An 18,058-nucleotide genomic window follows, 5' to 3' on the forward strand; every position below is an offset into this window, starting at 1 on the left:
CTGTTAGCGGGTAATAATCTCAGCTATATGGAAGTCTTAATTAAATGAATAAATTAAAGGGGCCACTGTTTATAGGCTACCCATGAAGATTAGTTTACCCATCAGTTTTAAATGTGTTCTGTGGCGCTTCTGGAGGGAGCTTTCTAAAGTTAGAAAATACTTTATTTCTTTTTGTTTGTTTGTTTTTTCTCCAACTATAGAAGCACAATGCCAAATTGTTGGAGTGCCCCTTTAAGAGGAAGCAAAGTTGGGAAACCAGCTGTGTAACACAAAGACCCAATGGCCATATGTGTGTGTGTTTGACCTAACTTGGCAACAGAGACCCATTTTGGGTCAGTATTGGGTCCATTTTTTTCTGTCTTTGCTTTTCATCTGCTCACACAGTAGACTGGTTGTAGATTGGAGTGTTGGGCGCCCTTGATGGTATTTGCAAGCTCAGTCAGAGGGGCCAAGAAATTGTGAATGTTTGCTTCATATTTTTTTCTTGGCTTTTCTTTAAGGTTGCTGAATAGTTTGACCTTTTCTGGTTTCTAAACATCGTTGCAATTCAACAGTCTTGAGTATTATAAATGCTCGCAAGTCACAGAGATATACGTCCTGTGATGAAGGACAGCAAACAGATATTGTGTGCGTTTCCATCAACCTGTTGTGTGCTTTTCCTATTAGCACATAAAAATCCTGAGTGAATCTCGAGGTATCGCAAAAAGTTGTCACGCTTAGGGAAGGTGGAACAGTTGGTGTGTCTATAAAAGGTCATGCATGCAGGAGGCTGCTGCAATTTTTGGTGACTAGACCTTCATCGGGCAAAACTAATGAAGGTCTAGTCCTGATGTTCTAAAGCTGACATTTGCCTGATGAAGGTCTAGTCACCGAAAAATTGCAACATTAAAATAATTATTTTTGCAAGTCAGACAGTGTGCAGGAGTCTTTTCTACAAGTTTTATTCTTCTCATCCCTCTCCTAAACACGTTTGGAAATAGAGGTGTGAAGTACTCCTTTTTTTAATGTGGCAAAATACAATGGAAACAGATTGACGTATCGTCATCATATAGGACACTGGAAGCTCTCTTTGTCCTCTGGATTGCTTTTAACACACTTGTGTAAACACACAGAGCCGGTGCCAGAACCCCTCTAGGGGCAAATCTTTAAATTAATTGTTCAAACTAGAGATGCACCGATCCAGCTTTTTCAGTTTCTATACCAATCCCGGTGCTGTGGCTTTGAGTATCAGCCAATACCCGATACCAATCTGATACCATGGTTGACCTAAAAAGCTATATACCTTTACATGTAGAACAGACAAAACTAGAGGCATCAGGCATTGATGACTATACAGTTCTATCCTAAGATAAAATGAAACAAGATGAAACAGATTATGATGAACTATTTATTTTTTAACAAAAATAAACAAATGTGCAACAACAGTTGAAATAGTGTGAAATTCTTCCACACAGCAGATTCTCGCCTTCACTCCATGACGTATGACGTAGCTCGCGTCGCAATAGATGTAAAGGGAAAGGATCGCCTCAGGTATAGGTTGCATTTTCCGATACCTGATCCACCTCTTTTGATGATATCGGGGCCGATATTCGATCCAGATATCAGATCGGTGCATCCCTAGTTCAAACTCTCTTGTTTCACTTTCCGATTTGCTCTGTTATTACACATCTGTCATTTTTCATTTCCTTCCTTTTCCTTTAATGCTATGATGGCACCTGACTGGGGAATTAGCACCACCTACTGGTAGGAGATGGAAAAGCGCATAAATTTGCGTTTTAGCTTGCTTATCTTTTGAAAAATTGGTTTAACTTTAAGCTACATTTAAATGGATACCAGACTATAGGCATGTTTTCAAGAAGTAACAAGTAGAGCTGAAGCAAAACGCCTATTAACTGATAAACAAAAAAATAAGAGGGAGTAACTGTTCAAGTAAAAAAAGTGAAACAAAGCTTCACATTTTCAGGCTCCAGTTTCTCAGATGGAGGATTTGCTGCCTCTTTTCGTCATTAGTATATTAGACTGAATATCTTCATGCTTTGGAGTTTTGATCAAGAAAAATTAGACATGTTTTTTTGATGTTTTTCTTCACTATGATCTTTTACATTTCATATAGCAAACAATCAATCAATTATGATAATAATGAGAAGACTAATTAATGATAATGGTTGAAGCATGAATAATTGCAACCCTGGTCATAAGCCAAAATGAGTGGGGAACTAGAGACTCAGTGTTCTGCATAACCACATGTTAATGTGCTTAGTCGAAGGAAATCTGTTCAAAGACACAAACTGACTGGCTGGTCGTCTGTGTCTCAGATGGGGACTCTTTAAAAACATAACATACAAGCAGACATATTTATTATAAAAATATAAAACATCCGTTCTGAGCCCAGCTTTGCAGAGCATTTATGCTGTCAGGTTCTATCAGTACTTCAGCGCTGCTCAAAACATGTCGAGTCATTTCTCAAAATATAACGTGTCAAATTCGGCGTGATGTGTCACAGAACATCCACAAGTGCAGAATTAGCAGTGGAGTATCCAGGGTTGAAAATACCAGCTCTCTCTGTCGGAGTTCCCCAGTGGCTTCTGCATCTTTAATGTTCATTTAGAAGCACCACATACACAAACTGTGGACTGCTCATGAATTTAGGTCATTTTGTTAGAGTCTGAACGAGGCTGTGTGTTTTCATTTCTACCACCGTGTTGCATTTTAAAGAGAGTTTGTGATGTAAGTTATGAAACAGTGCTGCGTTTGAGTTCCCCGGCCCTGCTGTATTTCCCCACAGCTGACGCTTTCTTTCACTTCTCCAGTTATCATTTAAATACATTTCAGTTTGCTGTGTGAGCAAAATGCTCCACTCCAAAACCGTATTTAAATACAAAAGCAAGTGTAATTATGCTGTGTCTACCCATTTTTTTTTTTTTTTTTTTTTTCTTTCTGCGGTTATCTAAATTATAATCTCTGGTTTCAGCATTTAAAACCAGAGCACATTCTCTAAGGTATTCCACAGCCATGGTTTCTCTTCCAGAGAAATTACTGGTGTTAAATGAAGCAATGATTTTCTTTATATGTGCCAGCTGTAGTGCAAATGGTTTTCAATCTGCCAGAAAATCCAGTTCATTTTGAGAAGATGAGGTTGAAGATGGACTGAGTGAACAGGGGCCATTTGGGCTTTGATCTAACATTCAGATAATGTTGCATCAAAATGTGCTTTTCAGTGTATGTTTTCCAATGTTATCTTCATAAAGATTTCCTTTTGATCATCTGTAGGGGAGACATCCAGGAAAAAAAATATAAATTTCTATTTGAATGCATTCACGCCGAACACAACTGTAGAGCTACAATATGGAGAAATGGCCCTGAAGGCACAATGTTGGCTTTATACAGTGTGATGCAGGTTCAGACACTTTGATGGTGGTATTGCTGGTTTCGTTAGTGACAAGTTTTTCAGCAAAGGCTGAGACAAAGTGTCTGGCAGAGGCTCCGATACATAACATTGAATTAATATCAATACATGAAAGGAATATTTCACTTGCAAAACACCATTTGTATATTAAAAACTATTACCTGATATTCATGAGGAAAACTTTTTCTCGCTTGCCTCAATGGTGAACGGAGAATCCAAAAAAGATGAAGATTATTTATGAATTTAAGTAAACATGGCAAAACTAAATCAAAACATCTGTTAACAAAACTCTCACACAACTCCTGCAAGTCTCATTTATCCAGTCGTATCCTCAGTGCTTCACAAATACACACATTTTCACTAAAACATTACATTTACAATAGTGGTTCCCAACCGGTCCAGCTACAGGGTCCAGATTTCTCCTTAGTCATTAGTTCAAGGTCCACACAGATTAATATAGTTGGCGAATACTTGTGTTTGGCCATGTTGTTGAGCTAGTTTGCTGTCTCTGTCAAGTAGCTGTCTGTTAGTCACTCACTCTACAGCAGGAACTGGCACTTCAAAATAAAGCCTCTGTACCAGATATTCACTGCACTTAAAAAACAAAGTGTGTTTTTTACAAACTTGACACATTAGTGAGTCACTTGTGGTCCATTCAGAATGTACCCGTGACCCACTTTTGGACTGCGATCCACCAGTTGGGAGCCACTAATCTAAAACGCTTCAGTACAAACAGTCTCATGAACGACCAAGAAGCATGCCTGAGCACACATGCATTTGAACTCTGCTCAAGTGGGGCTTATTTTCACGTGTGTGCTCAAGCACGCTCAGGGCATGCTGCTCGTAAAAAGTGTTTCAAATGGTGAGGTTTTAGCAAAAATGCATGTGTTCGGGAAGTACTGAGCATCTGACTGGATGAGTGAGACTTAGATTATACTGCACAAGTTGTGTGAGAGTTTGTAAACAGATCTTAAGGAATAGTTTTCTTGATGATAAATATGATCCCCAATGACTTCAACTCATCAAGAACATTTGCCTTTTTTGAATTCTTCGTTCACTGTGGAGGCAGGCGAGAAATCAAAGTTTCCTTTACATCTTTAAAGTAACTTGCAGTGAGTAGTTAAACACTCAAAAGTTATGTAAGACTTTGTGCTAATAAAGGAGGCCGGAGAGGTGGAAGGAGATACATTTCTGCAAGTAGGCAGCAGACTGAATGAGTGCCAGAGGCCACATTTATAAAACAATGCGTAGGACCCATACTGAAAATATATGTCCGGACAAAAGCCAAAAAACATTAAACAATTTCTCCAATCAGGCATCCACCTCACCATCTGCGTCGCCATTTTCCTGTCTCCAAAATGTTCATAAGCATGGGTCAAAATTTCTTCCATCAAGTCTGTTTTTAAAGATCACAATGTTTGTGTGGGAAGTGGTGTAAGTCTCTTTCAGGCCTTGTTTTGTGCATATGCAATGTTTATAAATGACACCCCATATGCTTATAAGACTAATGGACACAAATGTGGTAGTGGGTTTATGTCTGAGGCTCCATCATGGCTGTGCAATATACAGTATCGATATTGTGCTAGAGACTAGATATCGTCTTAGATGTTAGATATCGTACTATTGTAGGTGTTGTAATTCTCTGGTTTTAAAGGCTGTATTACAGTGATGTGATTTTCTGAGCTTACCAGACTGTTTTAGCTCCGCTATTATTTGCCTTTACCCACTTATCATTATATCCATGTTACGAATGATTATTCATCAGAGATAGTCAACCCTACAATATGGTTGCATACATCGATATCAAGGTATTTGGTCAGAAACATTGTGATATTGTGATATGTCTCCATCTCACCCAGCATTAGGCTTCATTGTATTTAAGGTTTTACATACAACTCTCAGATGTGCATCTAATACTTAGCTTAAAGAGCAAAAAAGGAGCAAGAATACAAGTAATAGTAGGTGTATTTTGGCTTCCATCATGGCTGGCTTTTAGTCTAAAGTCACTTAGCCAGAAAACTCTGGTTCTTTGGCTCTGCATACTGAGTTTTAGAAGAACCAGTATGTCCATCTAAATAACTTGTTTCTATAGTAACAGTCAACACAAAAGAAATCACATTGAGTTGAGTTTTTATATCACAGTCAAAATAAACACAAGTGTTTCTCCCTGTCTCCCACAGGTGAATGGGAAGGAGTTGTCCAAGTCCAGCCATGAGGAGACTGCGGAGGCCTTTCGCGCTGCCAAGGACCCCGTCGTGGTGCAGGTCATCCGGCGGACCCCCAGCGGACGCCCCCATGGCCCCCCTCAGGAAATCCATGTGGTGGATGTGTGCACTCAGACCGACATCACCTTTGAACACATCATGGCGCTGGCAAAACTCCGGCCTTCCACCCCTCCTGTGCCTGACGTCTGTCCCTTCCTGCTCTCTGACAGGTACGCACGACAGGAAATGCAGTCACTTCACATCTCTGTGAAATATATCAGCAGTGCTCACACTGAATAAATACACATTGTGATGGTTAGTGATTCAGAGCAGGGAATGGAGTTTGAAGGAGGTTGGTAATTTGATATAATTTAATATTTGATTTGATATAATTACAAAGCATTTTGTTACGGTGCCACAAGAGTTTGTTGTTGTGTCCTTGTTTTGACTTTGGCTGAGACTGGTGGTAATTAAGGAGGGATAAAAAAAGTAGTGAGAAATGTTATTGAGCTATGAAGCAGAAATATCAGTGTTTGCAGGATTAGCATTACAAGTATGCATGACGCCTGTAAAATATAAATGAATTGTCTAACCAGCTGCATAGTCTGACAAATATAGATTTGTTTGATAAATGAGCTTCTCAACGTCCTTCACGTCTTCGTCTCACCGATGGGACACACTGAATTTAAAAAAAGAGAAATAAAGGAAAGGGCTAAGTGGTCCTAATTAACCATTAATACAGAATATATGTGTGAAGTGTGCGCCGCATTTCAATGTTTAGTTTAAAGCATTAATTTAAATGTATCAGTGAGGAGGAAGTATGAAAAAGTTGATTAGCGGTGCCAGTCCACTAAAAATGTAGTCATGTATGACAGCCTCAAGTGACTTTAATATTCAGTGACTGTTGGATTTGGTCTCCATGGTCAGTAACACAACACACCTGGTTTGTTAACTGCGTTTCTACATTTTCCACCCTTTCTATGACATTCATACGTCCCCTGTCTGCCTTAATAATCATGCATAGAAACAACTAAATTGTAAGATTAAATGTATTTGTTGGGCTTACATGTCTGTAGACTGAATCACAATGTTTGTTTACAATAACTTCTGGATAGATAATCCCAGCGTCATGTACATAAAATTAAACGGCACTGAGCAATCGCTGCCTCAACTGTTAAAATCTAGTTTAAAGGCAAAGTGTGTAAGATTTAGGGGATTTAGGCCATGTTTACACGAAAACGATCCACTGAAAACAGAATCGTTCCTCATTTTCTTGCCTAAAAAAGTTCCGTGTTCTTACGACAACGTTTTGATAACAATCTCTGTGCACACGGATCAGCAAAGATGACCAAAAATGCTGTAGTATACATGCCAGGCCAGTAGTTGGCAGTATGACTCTGTGATGAAACAACACATGCCTGCACACATGCGCTTCCCTCTATAGAGTGGTGATGTATAAACAAACAAAATGGCAACCGCACGAATGTTTGTTGCTACACTAAATCTACACTTTGCTGGATAAGCGTTGATAAATTCAACAGGGTGAGCAGCACAAACAGAGCCCAGGAGCCCGCCATTGTTGTGATGGTTGATTTTCTTGCGCATGCCTACTGACTAGAACCGTAATGCGCATGTGCGAAAAGTCTCCGTGTTCAGAGGAACTGCATATTGCAAGTTTACATGACAATGGAGAAGGTGCTGTTTCCAAAAAAGTTGCACTCTGGAACCTGTTTTCAAAACGCTGCGTTTTCAGGCACCCAGAACGCTGCTGTCATGGAAACAATCAGCCAAAACGCAACTAAGGTTTACCGTTTTCAGTTGAAATCGTTGTCGTATAAACAGGACTTCAGTGGCATCTAGCAGTAAGGATTGCAGACTGCAACCAGCTGAAACTTCACCCAGTTAGAAATCCTTCAGTGTTCATTGTTGAGGAGGTTTTCACCAGGAGCTGAATTATTAACAGAGTTCTCTTCCTTTCTAAAACAAATGGCCCTTTGATTCAAACCTGTAAAACACTGAAGAAAGCAGTCTCACATTACAAATCGGTGTTTTTCCGATAAGGCTTGTCGCAGATGGCTTTTTAATTATGGTGGCCAATGCGTAAACACCAATGTCCTTATCTGGAGCCAATGCTTGGTTTGTCTGACCTGGGCTATAGCAGAAACACGGGGATGCAACATGGCGATCACCATTAACAAGGACTTGTTGCGTATGTAGATATAAACAGCTCATTCTACGGTAACGGAAACTCAGCAATTCTTACTTTTAGGTGATTATACACTAAAGAAAATTACAGATTTATAATGTCTAAACTGCTTTACCTTGGCATCAGACAGCCCTTTCAGACAGTAATTTGAAATCAAAATCAAATCAAGTTTATTTATATATCGCATTTAAAAACAATCACGGTGACCACAGTGCTGTACAAATTAAAGACTGACACACAAATATATAGCATAATAACATGTACACAAATACAGAACAGAATAACACCAGTATGAACAATTACATGTTTAAAAAAAAAAAAAAGATTATAAAACACTTAAATATTAAAACATCTACAAACAACCAAAGGCAGCTCTTATTTCAAAGCCACCAAAATCCATTGACCGAAACAGTAATTTTATTAAGCAGAGTATGGGAGTTGCTGGTATATCGCTTCCTTCATTGGTTTAAGGCAATGCAGAGAAAATATTCTGAATATAGCATACACTGAAAGTGATATTAATTTTCCTTTAAGTGGGTCTTTTTAGGCAGCTAAAATACGCTTTGCCACAGCCCCTGTGTATGTACATGTAGCTCCTGTGCCAGAAGATTTAGTTTATCAAAGACGCTGGCAAAGCAACACAGTACATAAAATGAGTACAACAGCAGCGCCAGCCAGGTCGGAACACAATGTTTAATTTTATATCTTTAAACGTTACAGTTACGACTGAAAATGACAACATAAATTAACAAGTTTGCCAGCTTCACATATTTCCACAATTTAAATTAACTGCCAGTTGTCTGTCTGGAACTGATCGGCGTTGTTCGCTCAACGTCGCAGTGATTTGGTCTGTAGATTTGGGAAGGATTAAAAGACATACTTGGGTTACATTGTGTTCAAACTGGCTCCAAAAACATGTGTGCCTCAGTCTGATCAAATCTCAACTAGATGCTGCGTACTACAATACCTCAAAGACATGTTTTTATTGTGTATGTGGGAGGAAGGCATAAAAATATGCACAAATAAAAGATCTTGAGAGTTTAAAGTATCAACAGGAGGTTTTCCTGGAAAACAACAAAAGGAACAGGGTTCATTATTTCCTCTTCTGGCATTTAAGTTTATATTCTGTTCATCTCAAAGGAGGAGTAAACTGTGAACAAGAACATGTTAGCATAAAGGAATATCTGGGTTTCACCACTTGGGAATGAAACAATGAGACAATGGCAATGCAGGAGCCTCACAGCACCGAACTGGGAAGTCAGGATGGTCTCAGGCAACCATGTTATGTACATAATTAATTTCAGTATTCATACGCATCTTGAATTCTTCAAGTACCTGTTGCCATTTGTTATGGAGACTTGCTTGGGTAAATGCTCATTATTAAAAACATCGTAAAACTGTGCGTTATTGTCAGTGTTACACGCTAGGTGTAAAATACTATACGTGACCTGATCAAAATCATCAGCACGTGTATATAACTCACACAATATCGCCATACTATCCCCCACGGGGCCTCCTTGCCATAATTGGAGCTGCTTGGCGTATCCATTTTGACTCATGGAAGGTTTACAAGGTGATTAAAGCAAATGGGCTAATAAAAAACTAGGCAACACAGTGCAACGTGTGCTTGCGGGCTACTTACAGCCCCGGGCCGAGCCCAAATGTAATCAATGTGTCCCATAAAACTCACATTTTCTTCTCTTCATCTGAGATCAGGTGCACAATCCAATATACAGCAGATTTTATAGATGTAACAAATGTTTGTCTCTCTTATTTTTGAGGCTAGATTGTAAATTTGTAATTGTATTGTTTGCACCCACTGCCAAATATTGTTAGGTTTAATATCGAGGCATCAGAGTATACAGCACCCTGACATTTACCAGTCTGGTTTTGTGTCTGGAAGATTGTTCCCAGACAGTTGTAGAGTGCGGGGTAATCTGAGAGTCAGACAGCCCCTGAACACATCACTCGACATGTTCAACAGAGTGTCTTTTTGAAGTTTTTTGTCCACCGTGATTATCTTGTGTGGCACTGGAGCTGCTCATCTTGTTAGGCCCTCACAATGCTGTTTTGTTCTGTGACTGAGGGAAGCATAATAGAATTACACTGTACAATGTGGGGGGTTTTGTCTGTCAAGAGCAGGAAGCAAATTATGTGGATATGCTGTTATTAACAAGGGGCTGTATTTTTATCACACACACTCCAGCGGCACTGAAAGCCCTTGACAAATCCTTTATTCTTCAGATTCCAGAAAAGACAAAGGCGAGGGAATCTTGTCACTTAGAGGTATTGAACGCATTTGAAAGAAAACGAGGAAAAGGATCGTGCTCACGCCCAACTTACCCCCTCTTTCTCCCTCCCTCCCTCCCTGTCTGCCTCTCCCCCCTCTTTCTCCCTCTGCTCGTCTCCCCCGACAGCTGTCATTCTCTTCATACAATGGACCAGGATTACTATGAAGGGACGGACTACCTCTCCCCGGTTCCAGCTGATGGAGAGAGGACAGAGGAGTTTGAGTATGAGGTAGGAGTCGCACCTGAGATCACAGCTCACTAGAACCTGACAGATTCATTTGCACGGCTTATAATATGGACTAATTTTAGCATATGGCTGATATTTATGTGTATATACATAGGCAAATAAGTGACAAAAAGTTGCAGTACAGCCAGATAGGGTTGCCGTTCTAAAGTTTGTACTGTACACCAGAGAGCACTGAGAAGTTTATTTTTCAAATGCAAATGGTCATGATTCTTCGAGGATTACTTAAAAAGTATTTTATTATTCGCTTCTTTGTGAGAGCTGGACAAGAAGTTTGATACTGCTCCAATGTCTGTCTGTTAAGTATGAAGCCACAGCTGGGAATTCCCACTGAAAGCGTGATGTAAGCAAGACATGACGCTGTGCGCAAGCGTCCTGCCATCCAATCCACACTGACTCCGTTGTCAGTAAGGGGGGGATATCTGCTGTAGTGACACAGGCAACTCACAGACAGACTGAGAGCTGTGATCAACCAAATGAAGAAACATGTAATAAACAATATACAGCTGGATATTTGTGTGATTTAAATAGCTATAAATGCAGATTATGCTTCACTAAACATGACAAAAATAGACTTAAAGCATATAAAAACGTGGAGAGTCTCGAGTCAGTGTGGATTGATCGATTTAATAAATGGAGACGTATGTGTTCTGTCAGTTGCAACTGGCGAGTGACATCAAAAAGGCTTCTAAAAAGCCTTTCAGTGTGGATAGGCTGTTAGACTACCATTAACATGTTTGTTTGATCCGACACAAACAGAAGTGTAAAAACAACATATCATGGTTTACGAGGAGTCACATGCTGCAAACATTTTTGTGTGTTTTGTCATCACCGTGAGGTTGCCAGAAAAAATGTTAATTAGTGAATTTTTATTAAAGGGAAATTCCGGTTTATTTCAACCTGTCTCCTATCGTCCTAAATTTGTTTCAAGTGAGTAGTGACATAAAAATAATAGTTAGCAAACGTAAGTGAACGGGCATACTTCCATATATTTCGGCCGCGCTTTGGAAAGCAGAGCTAGATGGTAAACAAACACGGCACCACACCGGTAAGGTAAGACAACACGTTTACATGTTGTTTTCTATATGTTCTCTGACATTTATCCTAACGATATGAGGCGGTCTTTGTGGAAAAAAGCTTGTTTAGTGGACTAACTTTGCACTTGAAGGTTGCCCGTTCACTTACGTTTTAACAGGTCTGACGCTACTATGCGCCCCGGCTGTATCTAGGCTAACGGCTAACATGCTAACTATTATTTTTATGTCACTAGTCACTTGAAACAAATTTAGGACGATAGGAGATGGGTTGAAATAAATCGAAATTTCCCTTTAAGTTATTTATTTACTTTGGACAGAGGCAGGCAACTGTTTTCTTCTGTCTACAGTCTTTGTGCTAAGCTAATGGTCTCCTGGCTCCAGTCTCATACTTAAAAACAGACACAATTATTTTCAATCACTCTAACTAAATGAAGCTATGCTGAAAATTAAATTATGTCACCCAACTAAAAATGGTAACAATGCAAGGTTTCCCGCCTCAACAGGTGCAGCAAAACTGACAGGTCAGGGAGATGAGAATCAACTGCAGTTTGTGTCGTCTACACAGTCTAGGTAGGAGGTCTAATGCGGGACTTTTACTTGTGCATCAGCTCTATGCAGAGCCTACGCCGTAGCCTATGCCGTTTTGAGCGTTTATACTTGTGCATCGGTGTGTCTGTGTCACTCTGTGCTGTAAAGTTTAATTGAATCAAAACACACCCAAAACACATATAAAATATGGCTTAATAGAAATAATGTCAAACACAAGTACACAAATCAGCTTCACTATAACTCGCAGCATTCACAGACAAACACTTGTCTTAATCTGGACACATTTTCCCCACAAATACAACATGCTGATTTCCTTTACTCACATGCATGTAACAACAGCAACATTTAACAAAGGTACGAAGGTTCAAAGGTACAACATTCGGTTCCATTACAACTCACAAGGTTCACTGAAAAACCAACTGTCTTCTACTAAACACGTTTTCCAAACAAATATAACATGCTAACATTATTAGCACAAGCCCATGACATTTTACATTGTTTAAATTAGCCTAGCAGCTAGCAGACTTTTCCTCCACTCATATGAAGCCAGGATAAATCACACACAGGACTTGAAATGCTATTTTGTGGAGGCTTTGTTCAAACAATTCATTGTTCCTTATCTGTGAAATTAAAGTAAATAAAAGCTTTAAGCCTACAAAAATAGTCACAGCGATGTGTAGTTACATTTCTAAGAGGTCCACGTCAGGCGTAGGCTCTTCGTCGACTGTAGGTACAAGTCAGTGTTTCTGCGACGCTGTTCAGCTCCTCGCAGACAGGCCTCTAGCTCATCACCCACTAATGTGTGCTCACCTGTTTTTCGGACAACCTAGGATATATAAGTTGAGGAGGTTTTTACCAGGAGCCTAATTATCCGTAGACTTCTCTTTCTGTCCAGAACAAATGTAACTGGTGTTTTAAACCAGTAAAAACACTAAAGCAGCTTCACATAAAAATAGTTGTTTGAAACATGGCGGACTCTGGGATGAGAACCTGCTCCCTATGTAGATATAAATGGCTCATTCTAACAAAAACATGACCTTTCTTATTTTCAGGGGATTATACACCAAAGAAAACATTCTTATTATATGTTCCATTTCATCAGCATATCTCCCTAAATCATCCTACACACTGGACCTTTAAATAAAAATGCCTGTGTGAACAGACTGGGGCTTTGTAAGGGCTATAAAGCACCCTTATTAAAAATATCTGTTTATGTGTTTAGGATAAAAAATGAGTAATGGCCCATATGTTGTCATCACTTTTTTTTTTTTTAACTTTCATTTATAGATATGGGTATTGGCCTCAAAAGTCCAGTATCAGCAAGGCTTTACTGCTAACAAACAAGTTTAGTGCTAAAGTGCTGAAAGCGCCCGTTCACCCATTAAGCACAGATGCAAACACACATCTGACCTCTCCAACACACAGACACACACTCCCTCAACGTTCCATATTTAATGATGCTTAGCAATTGGTGGAAGGGCCCAAACACTAATTGACTCTACAGGCAGATCCCAGGGGGACAGTAGTGACAGATGATGAGCCACATTGCAGACAGCTTGAAAAATCCCCTGCTTCCATCGGCACTGATGACATGCCTCCATGTTTTCGCTTCTTTTTCTCCACGAGGCAAAAAGAGAAAGTTAAAAACCTCCAACCAGTGACTGTGTTACCTGAGATTTGCTAATTGTTTTCACAACTCTGGAAGAGAAAGCTCACAAGCTGGTTGACTCTGAGCTCGATCAAAGCCAATTAAAGTGAGGTGTGTGTGGCAGGTGCTGGTAAGAAAAAAAAATAGATGAAAACACATTTCTTTCCTTCTGTATCTTTGCCTGAGTGTAAGTAACAGGAGCTGTTGGGTAGGTGATGTTTCTAAGGCTGTTGATCTCTGACACATACAGACGGATACATACTGATGCACTGATTCAGCTGTGGCGGGAGGAGATAAACAGACTCTGTCTTCACTCCGCTTTGGTCCAATATTCTTTATTTCCGAGTCATTGAGGTGCAAGCATATTGGTAGTGAGAGCTCCGACTGGTCTGATGTATGATGATTGCTCACCCCTCCCTCCGCATATTTGCTTCATTTGAATTTGCTCTGAATGCTTCCACCCACTGAGCTTGAGCTGTTTCTTCACATCCTAAAGAGATTTGTGCACCCGCTTGGATCCCAGTGTCAAATCGGAACAAATATAATATATTAAAGCCTCTCTTTATGCCTCATTGCTATTAACAAATCCTATTATTCTGTTTATGCTTTGTGGCCTCCGCCGTTTTTTTATTTCATGCTCGGGGAATTAGATATCAAGCTAATGCGGCCCCACTTACTGTATGTCAACTGAAAACGCTGTGAGGGGGATGTAGGCGAAAAGCCGAAAAGCCACTTTCAGAGTCGACCTGATCCCTCACTCCCCGCTGAAGGAGACGGAAGAGAACGAAGGGAAGACATTTCTTTAAATTACCTTTTGTTAGATGAAAACACACAGTGGGGGAGAGCAGTTTGCCATCACATCACAGAGGAACCATCTCAGTCTAATTCACCTTTCTAATACACCGGGACATTGATGTTTCTGTTAGGTTAATCAACATGTGAGAGTCCTGGAGTACAGTGGTTGATGAGGTGGAGAGATGCCAGATGCTACACAAATACACACTCATAGCATACTGTATGGTTTATGTGAAAACACAGTTTTTTCCTGGACTTAGTACTAAATGGATAAGTGGCCACAGGACACGCCACACACTGCTGGTGTCCATCTGATCTAAGGACTGTGTTCAGACATCAGACTGCCAGCCACAGCAGGAAGCCATTTTCAGCTTTGATAGATCCAGATTTGCTAGATCCTCTGTGGTACCTGTCGAGCACCACACAGCAGGCGGACAAAGGTAGCAACCAGGAGGGCTTTTCCACTGGTTCTTTTGGCCACACAGTCAAACCATGCCCTGCTGATTTGGATTTCCGTTACCAGTTTAAAAGCGCGTTTTGGTGGCGTCATTATTCAGCATCAACACTCACTGACAATTCAGTGACATGCTGAAGTGTTTCACTAATATAGAGATGGTCTTTTCATAAAACTAGACTGTCTATGCAGTAGGAAGACCCAAATGCTTTTGAAATTGGTGCTACATTAGGCACTCACTAGCTCACCTGGTAGAGCAGGCGCCCCAGCGGCCACAGATTCAATTCCAACTCTGGCCCTTTGCTGCATTTCATCCCATCTTTCTCCCTATTTCACACTAGATTTTCCTATCTAATAAAGGCAAAATACCCCCCCAAAAAATCCTGAAAAAAAGTAAAAATAAAAGGGACTGTGGCACTGCTTTTGCTCAAGATGTAGAAAATCTACAACTACCAGAATGCACTGCACCACACTTGGTTCATATTTGTTCAGATTTACTGTTTGATCTTTCATTCGCCTTCGTTTACACAATACAGGAAACAGTATGGCTACCACTTCCTGCTCACAAACTCTCATAATACAGCTAAACAGTGCACTTAAATATGTTTCTGAAGAATATTTAGGCAATAAATAGCAATACAGTAACAGAATCTTGGTTTATATTTGATCAGCATTGCCTAGTTTTACTGTTTGATCAGAGTTTGGACTGAGTGAGAGAGTGGGGGACAGCTCTTGCCACAGTATCCCTTTAAATAGCCTCTGCTGCTGTTGCCAGACAAATGCATCAGTTTCAACTGCATCTTAAAACAGGGAAATAGAACGGCAAGTGCTTGGCCTGCAGTTGAGACACAAGCCCTTCTTGCTATTTCTAGCAAGAAGACCGTGCAGGCAGGAGATGGGCATCCAGCGTACGTTTTGCAGTGCAGAGAGAATTTAAAAACTCCTACACACCAAAAAGTTGTTGACCACCGTAAGACCAGCACAGCGGATAGAAAAGTGTTTCACTGGTTCACAGTACAAGCGCATCATTAGTTTAACACACCTTTAAGTGGGTAGCCCAGTGTACAAGGACGCAAATCCCTACTGTGCTGGGCTGACAGGCCAAGTAAAAACGAGTCAAGCCAAGCCAGCACGTGCACGGAGCAGGACTATAGCTGATGAGTATTTTACAGTTTAAGCTTTTTGTTCTGTCCCCAATCGGCCAAATGCAGGTTTATGTAACCAGGTTACTGGCAAAATGATTTCCTAAACATCATGCAAATGAGAGAAGGTTTCTGTAATTGGAGTAAAAGATTAGAGGACCTCAGTGAGTGCAGCTGAAATTATGCGTACACATAACATAAATGTTTTAACTGGGTTTTTACAAAAGCACATGTTGGTGAGAGACTGCAGACAGGGAGAATATCGCTGCCCTATCTATGTAGCAGGATGAAAGGAAGCACCACATTTGCATCCAAAGTAATTAAATCGAAGTCCAAGTTTGAATTAAATGAAAACAGACACATCTGTGAAGGCGGACTTCCACAGCTGAACAGTCGACTACCTGTGAAGGTCCGGCAGTCTCGATATAAGGCTCTATTTACAGAGTCTTATACAGTCAAACTAAAACATGTTCAGGGGAAGTGGGAAGAGAAATCTGATTGCTGATTGGTTTTACAGTCATCAAGTTACAACAATTCATGTAAACTCATTCTCTAGTTTCCTTCCTTATTTAGCCTTTTCCCAGAAACCATTCTATACTTTCTTTTTCTAAGCCCATTTTCATATATACAGCTTGTTTGCTTTTTAGTTCACAGTTCATTACAGTTCATTAACCCACACCATGATCTTTTCCTAACCCTAACCAAGTGGTTTTTGTGCCTAAACCTAACCAGACCTTAACCACAGGGCATCATGATGATTTCGGAACGGACTTTGGAACAATGAGTTTAATATGGTCGGAACAATGGGATGTCGAACCAATGGGCTGTCGAACCAATGGGCAGTTCCCCGTCACAAAACATGCCACGTACCTGGCAGGTCCTGGTAATGTTCCAAACGCATATTCCTAACTACTGGATGCCAAAAAGCGGACAAAATTAGCCTCTTCCCTGTGGCTACAGGTAGTTTGTACCAGGTTTCTATCCATCCATATAGAAATGCACTTGCTTGCATTGGACACTAAAGGCATCATCCTTATATTTACGGAGCTATGAACATCAGTCACATATGTAAGTGGAAACGAGCCGTGAGAGTAGCTGAAGGTTTTCCCCAAATTCTGCTCTGCTTTTAAATACAGAAGATTTTTTTTCAAAAATCTCTTCCATCAACATAAACACTTAGGTAGAAAAAATGTAAGAAAGTTGGCATGATTTTCTCCATAGTTCCTCCAGCACTGAGAGCTTGATCTCTTATATTTTGAGATGATCTCTGAGGTCAAGATTTATCTAATGTTTATTTTCCAAGCGAATTCGTTCGTGTCTGTCGGCCAAGTCATGGCACAATTTTATGAGTCCACAATCACCTAATCTGACATAGTGATCATCGGAACAAACAGAAATGTCATGTAGTGTTCTATACTTTCTATGTCCCCAATAGGGACTGACAGTAGAATTCATTGTACCATTCTCCACTGCATCTCCCTCCCCAACTATGTCTGCCTCTACTATCTTAAAAAACGTCTTTGAAATAACCCCTGCTTCACTTAACAAGCTCGGAAAACAGGATTTGAGTGGATATATATGGTATACTGTAGCTCAGCTAATTTAATTGTTCATTCTGTAGTAAAGGCGTGGGACATTTTCCCCCCAACCATGGTTAAAACTGGACTCAGCACAGGACCCTAAAATGTTTCCATCCTCTCTGATGGTTGGCTTGTTTGGAGTAATGAAACACACAGGCCATGCCTTATAGCTAGAATTTCACACGGAAACATCCTACATTTCCTCAGAAGCCTTGATGTATATATGGCCACAACATCATGTTAGTCGCCATTCCTTTGATTAGTTTCGGTGAGTTCTGAAGGGGCAAAGCACTCCCGGCTCGGAGATAGTCACCCCTCTCTTCCTGCCAGTGGTAGCCATCCATGCATTTGTGACTGCTTTTTCAATTACTGGTAATCAAAGGCGCGATTATTATGACAGCATCCAATGTGCTTTGATGGTGGGCGGCAATCTTCCCCCTAATCACGCCATCGCAGTCATTAATTTACTGTCAGCCCTCGTCCCCGTGCCACGCCGCAATCT

General features: G+C 40.4%; 1 protein-coding gene across 1 annotated transcript in view; it reads left to right on the forward strand.

The window, feature by feature from the left end:
* The window catches only part of LOC126407844 (PDZ domain-containing RING finger protein 4-like), an 83,041-nt gene that overhangs the window by 46,084 nt on the left and 18,899 nt on the right, over positions 1-18,058 (forward strand). Inside the window, exons 2-3 of the mRNA XM_050073091.1 lie at positions 5,587-5,840; positions 10,234-10,336. Coding sequence (XP_049929048.1) covers positions 5,587-5,840; positions 10,234-10,336 — 357 coding nt within the window. The remainder of the gene's footprint in view (positions 1-5,586; positions 5,841-10,233; positions 10,337-18,058) is intronic.

This window comes from Epinephelus moara, chromosome 20 (assembly GCF_006386435.1).
Source record: "Epinephelus moara isolate mb chromosome 20, YSFRI_EMoa_1.0, whole genome shotgun sequence".
NCBI lineage: Eukaryota > Metazoa > Chordata > Actinopteri > Perciformes > Serranidae > Epinephelus > Epinephelus moara.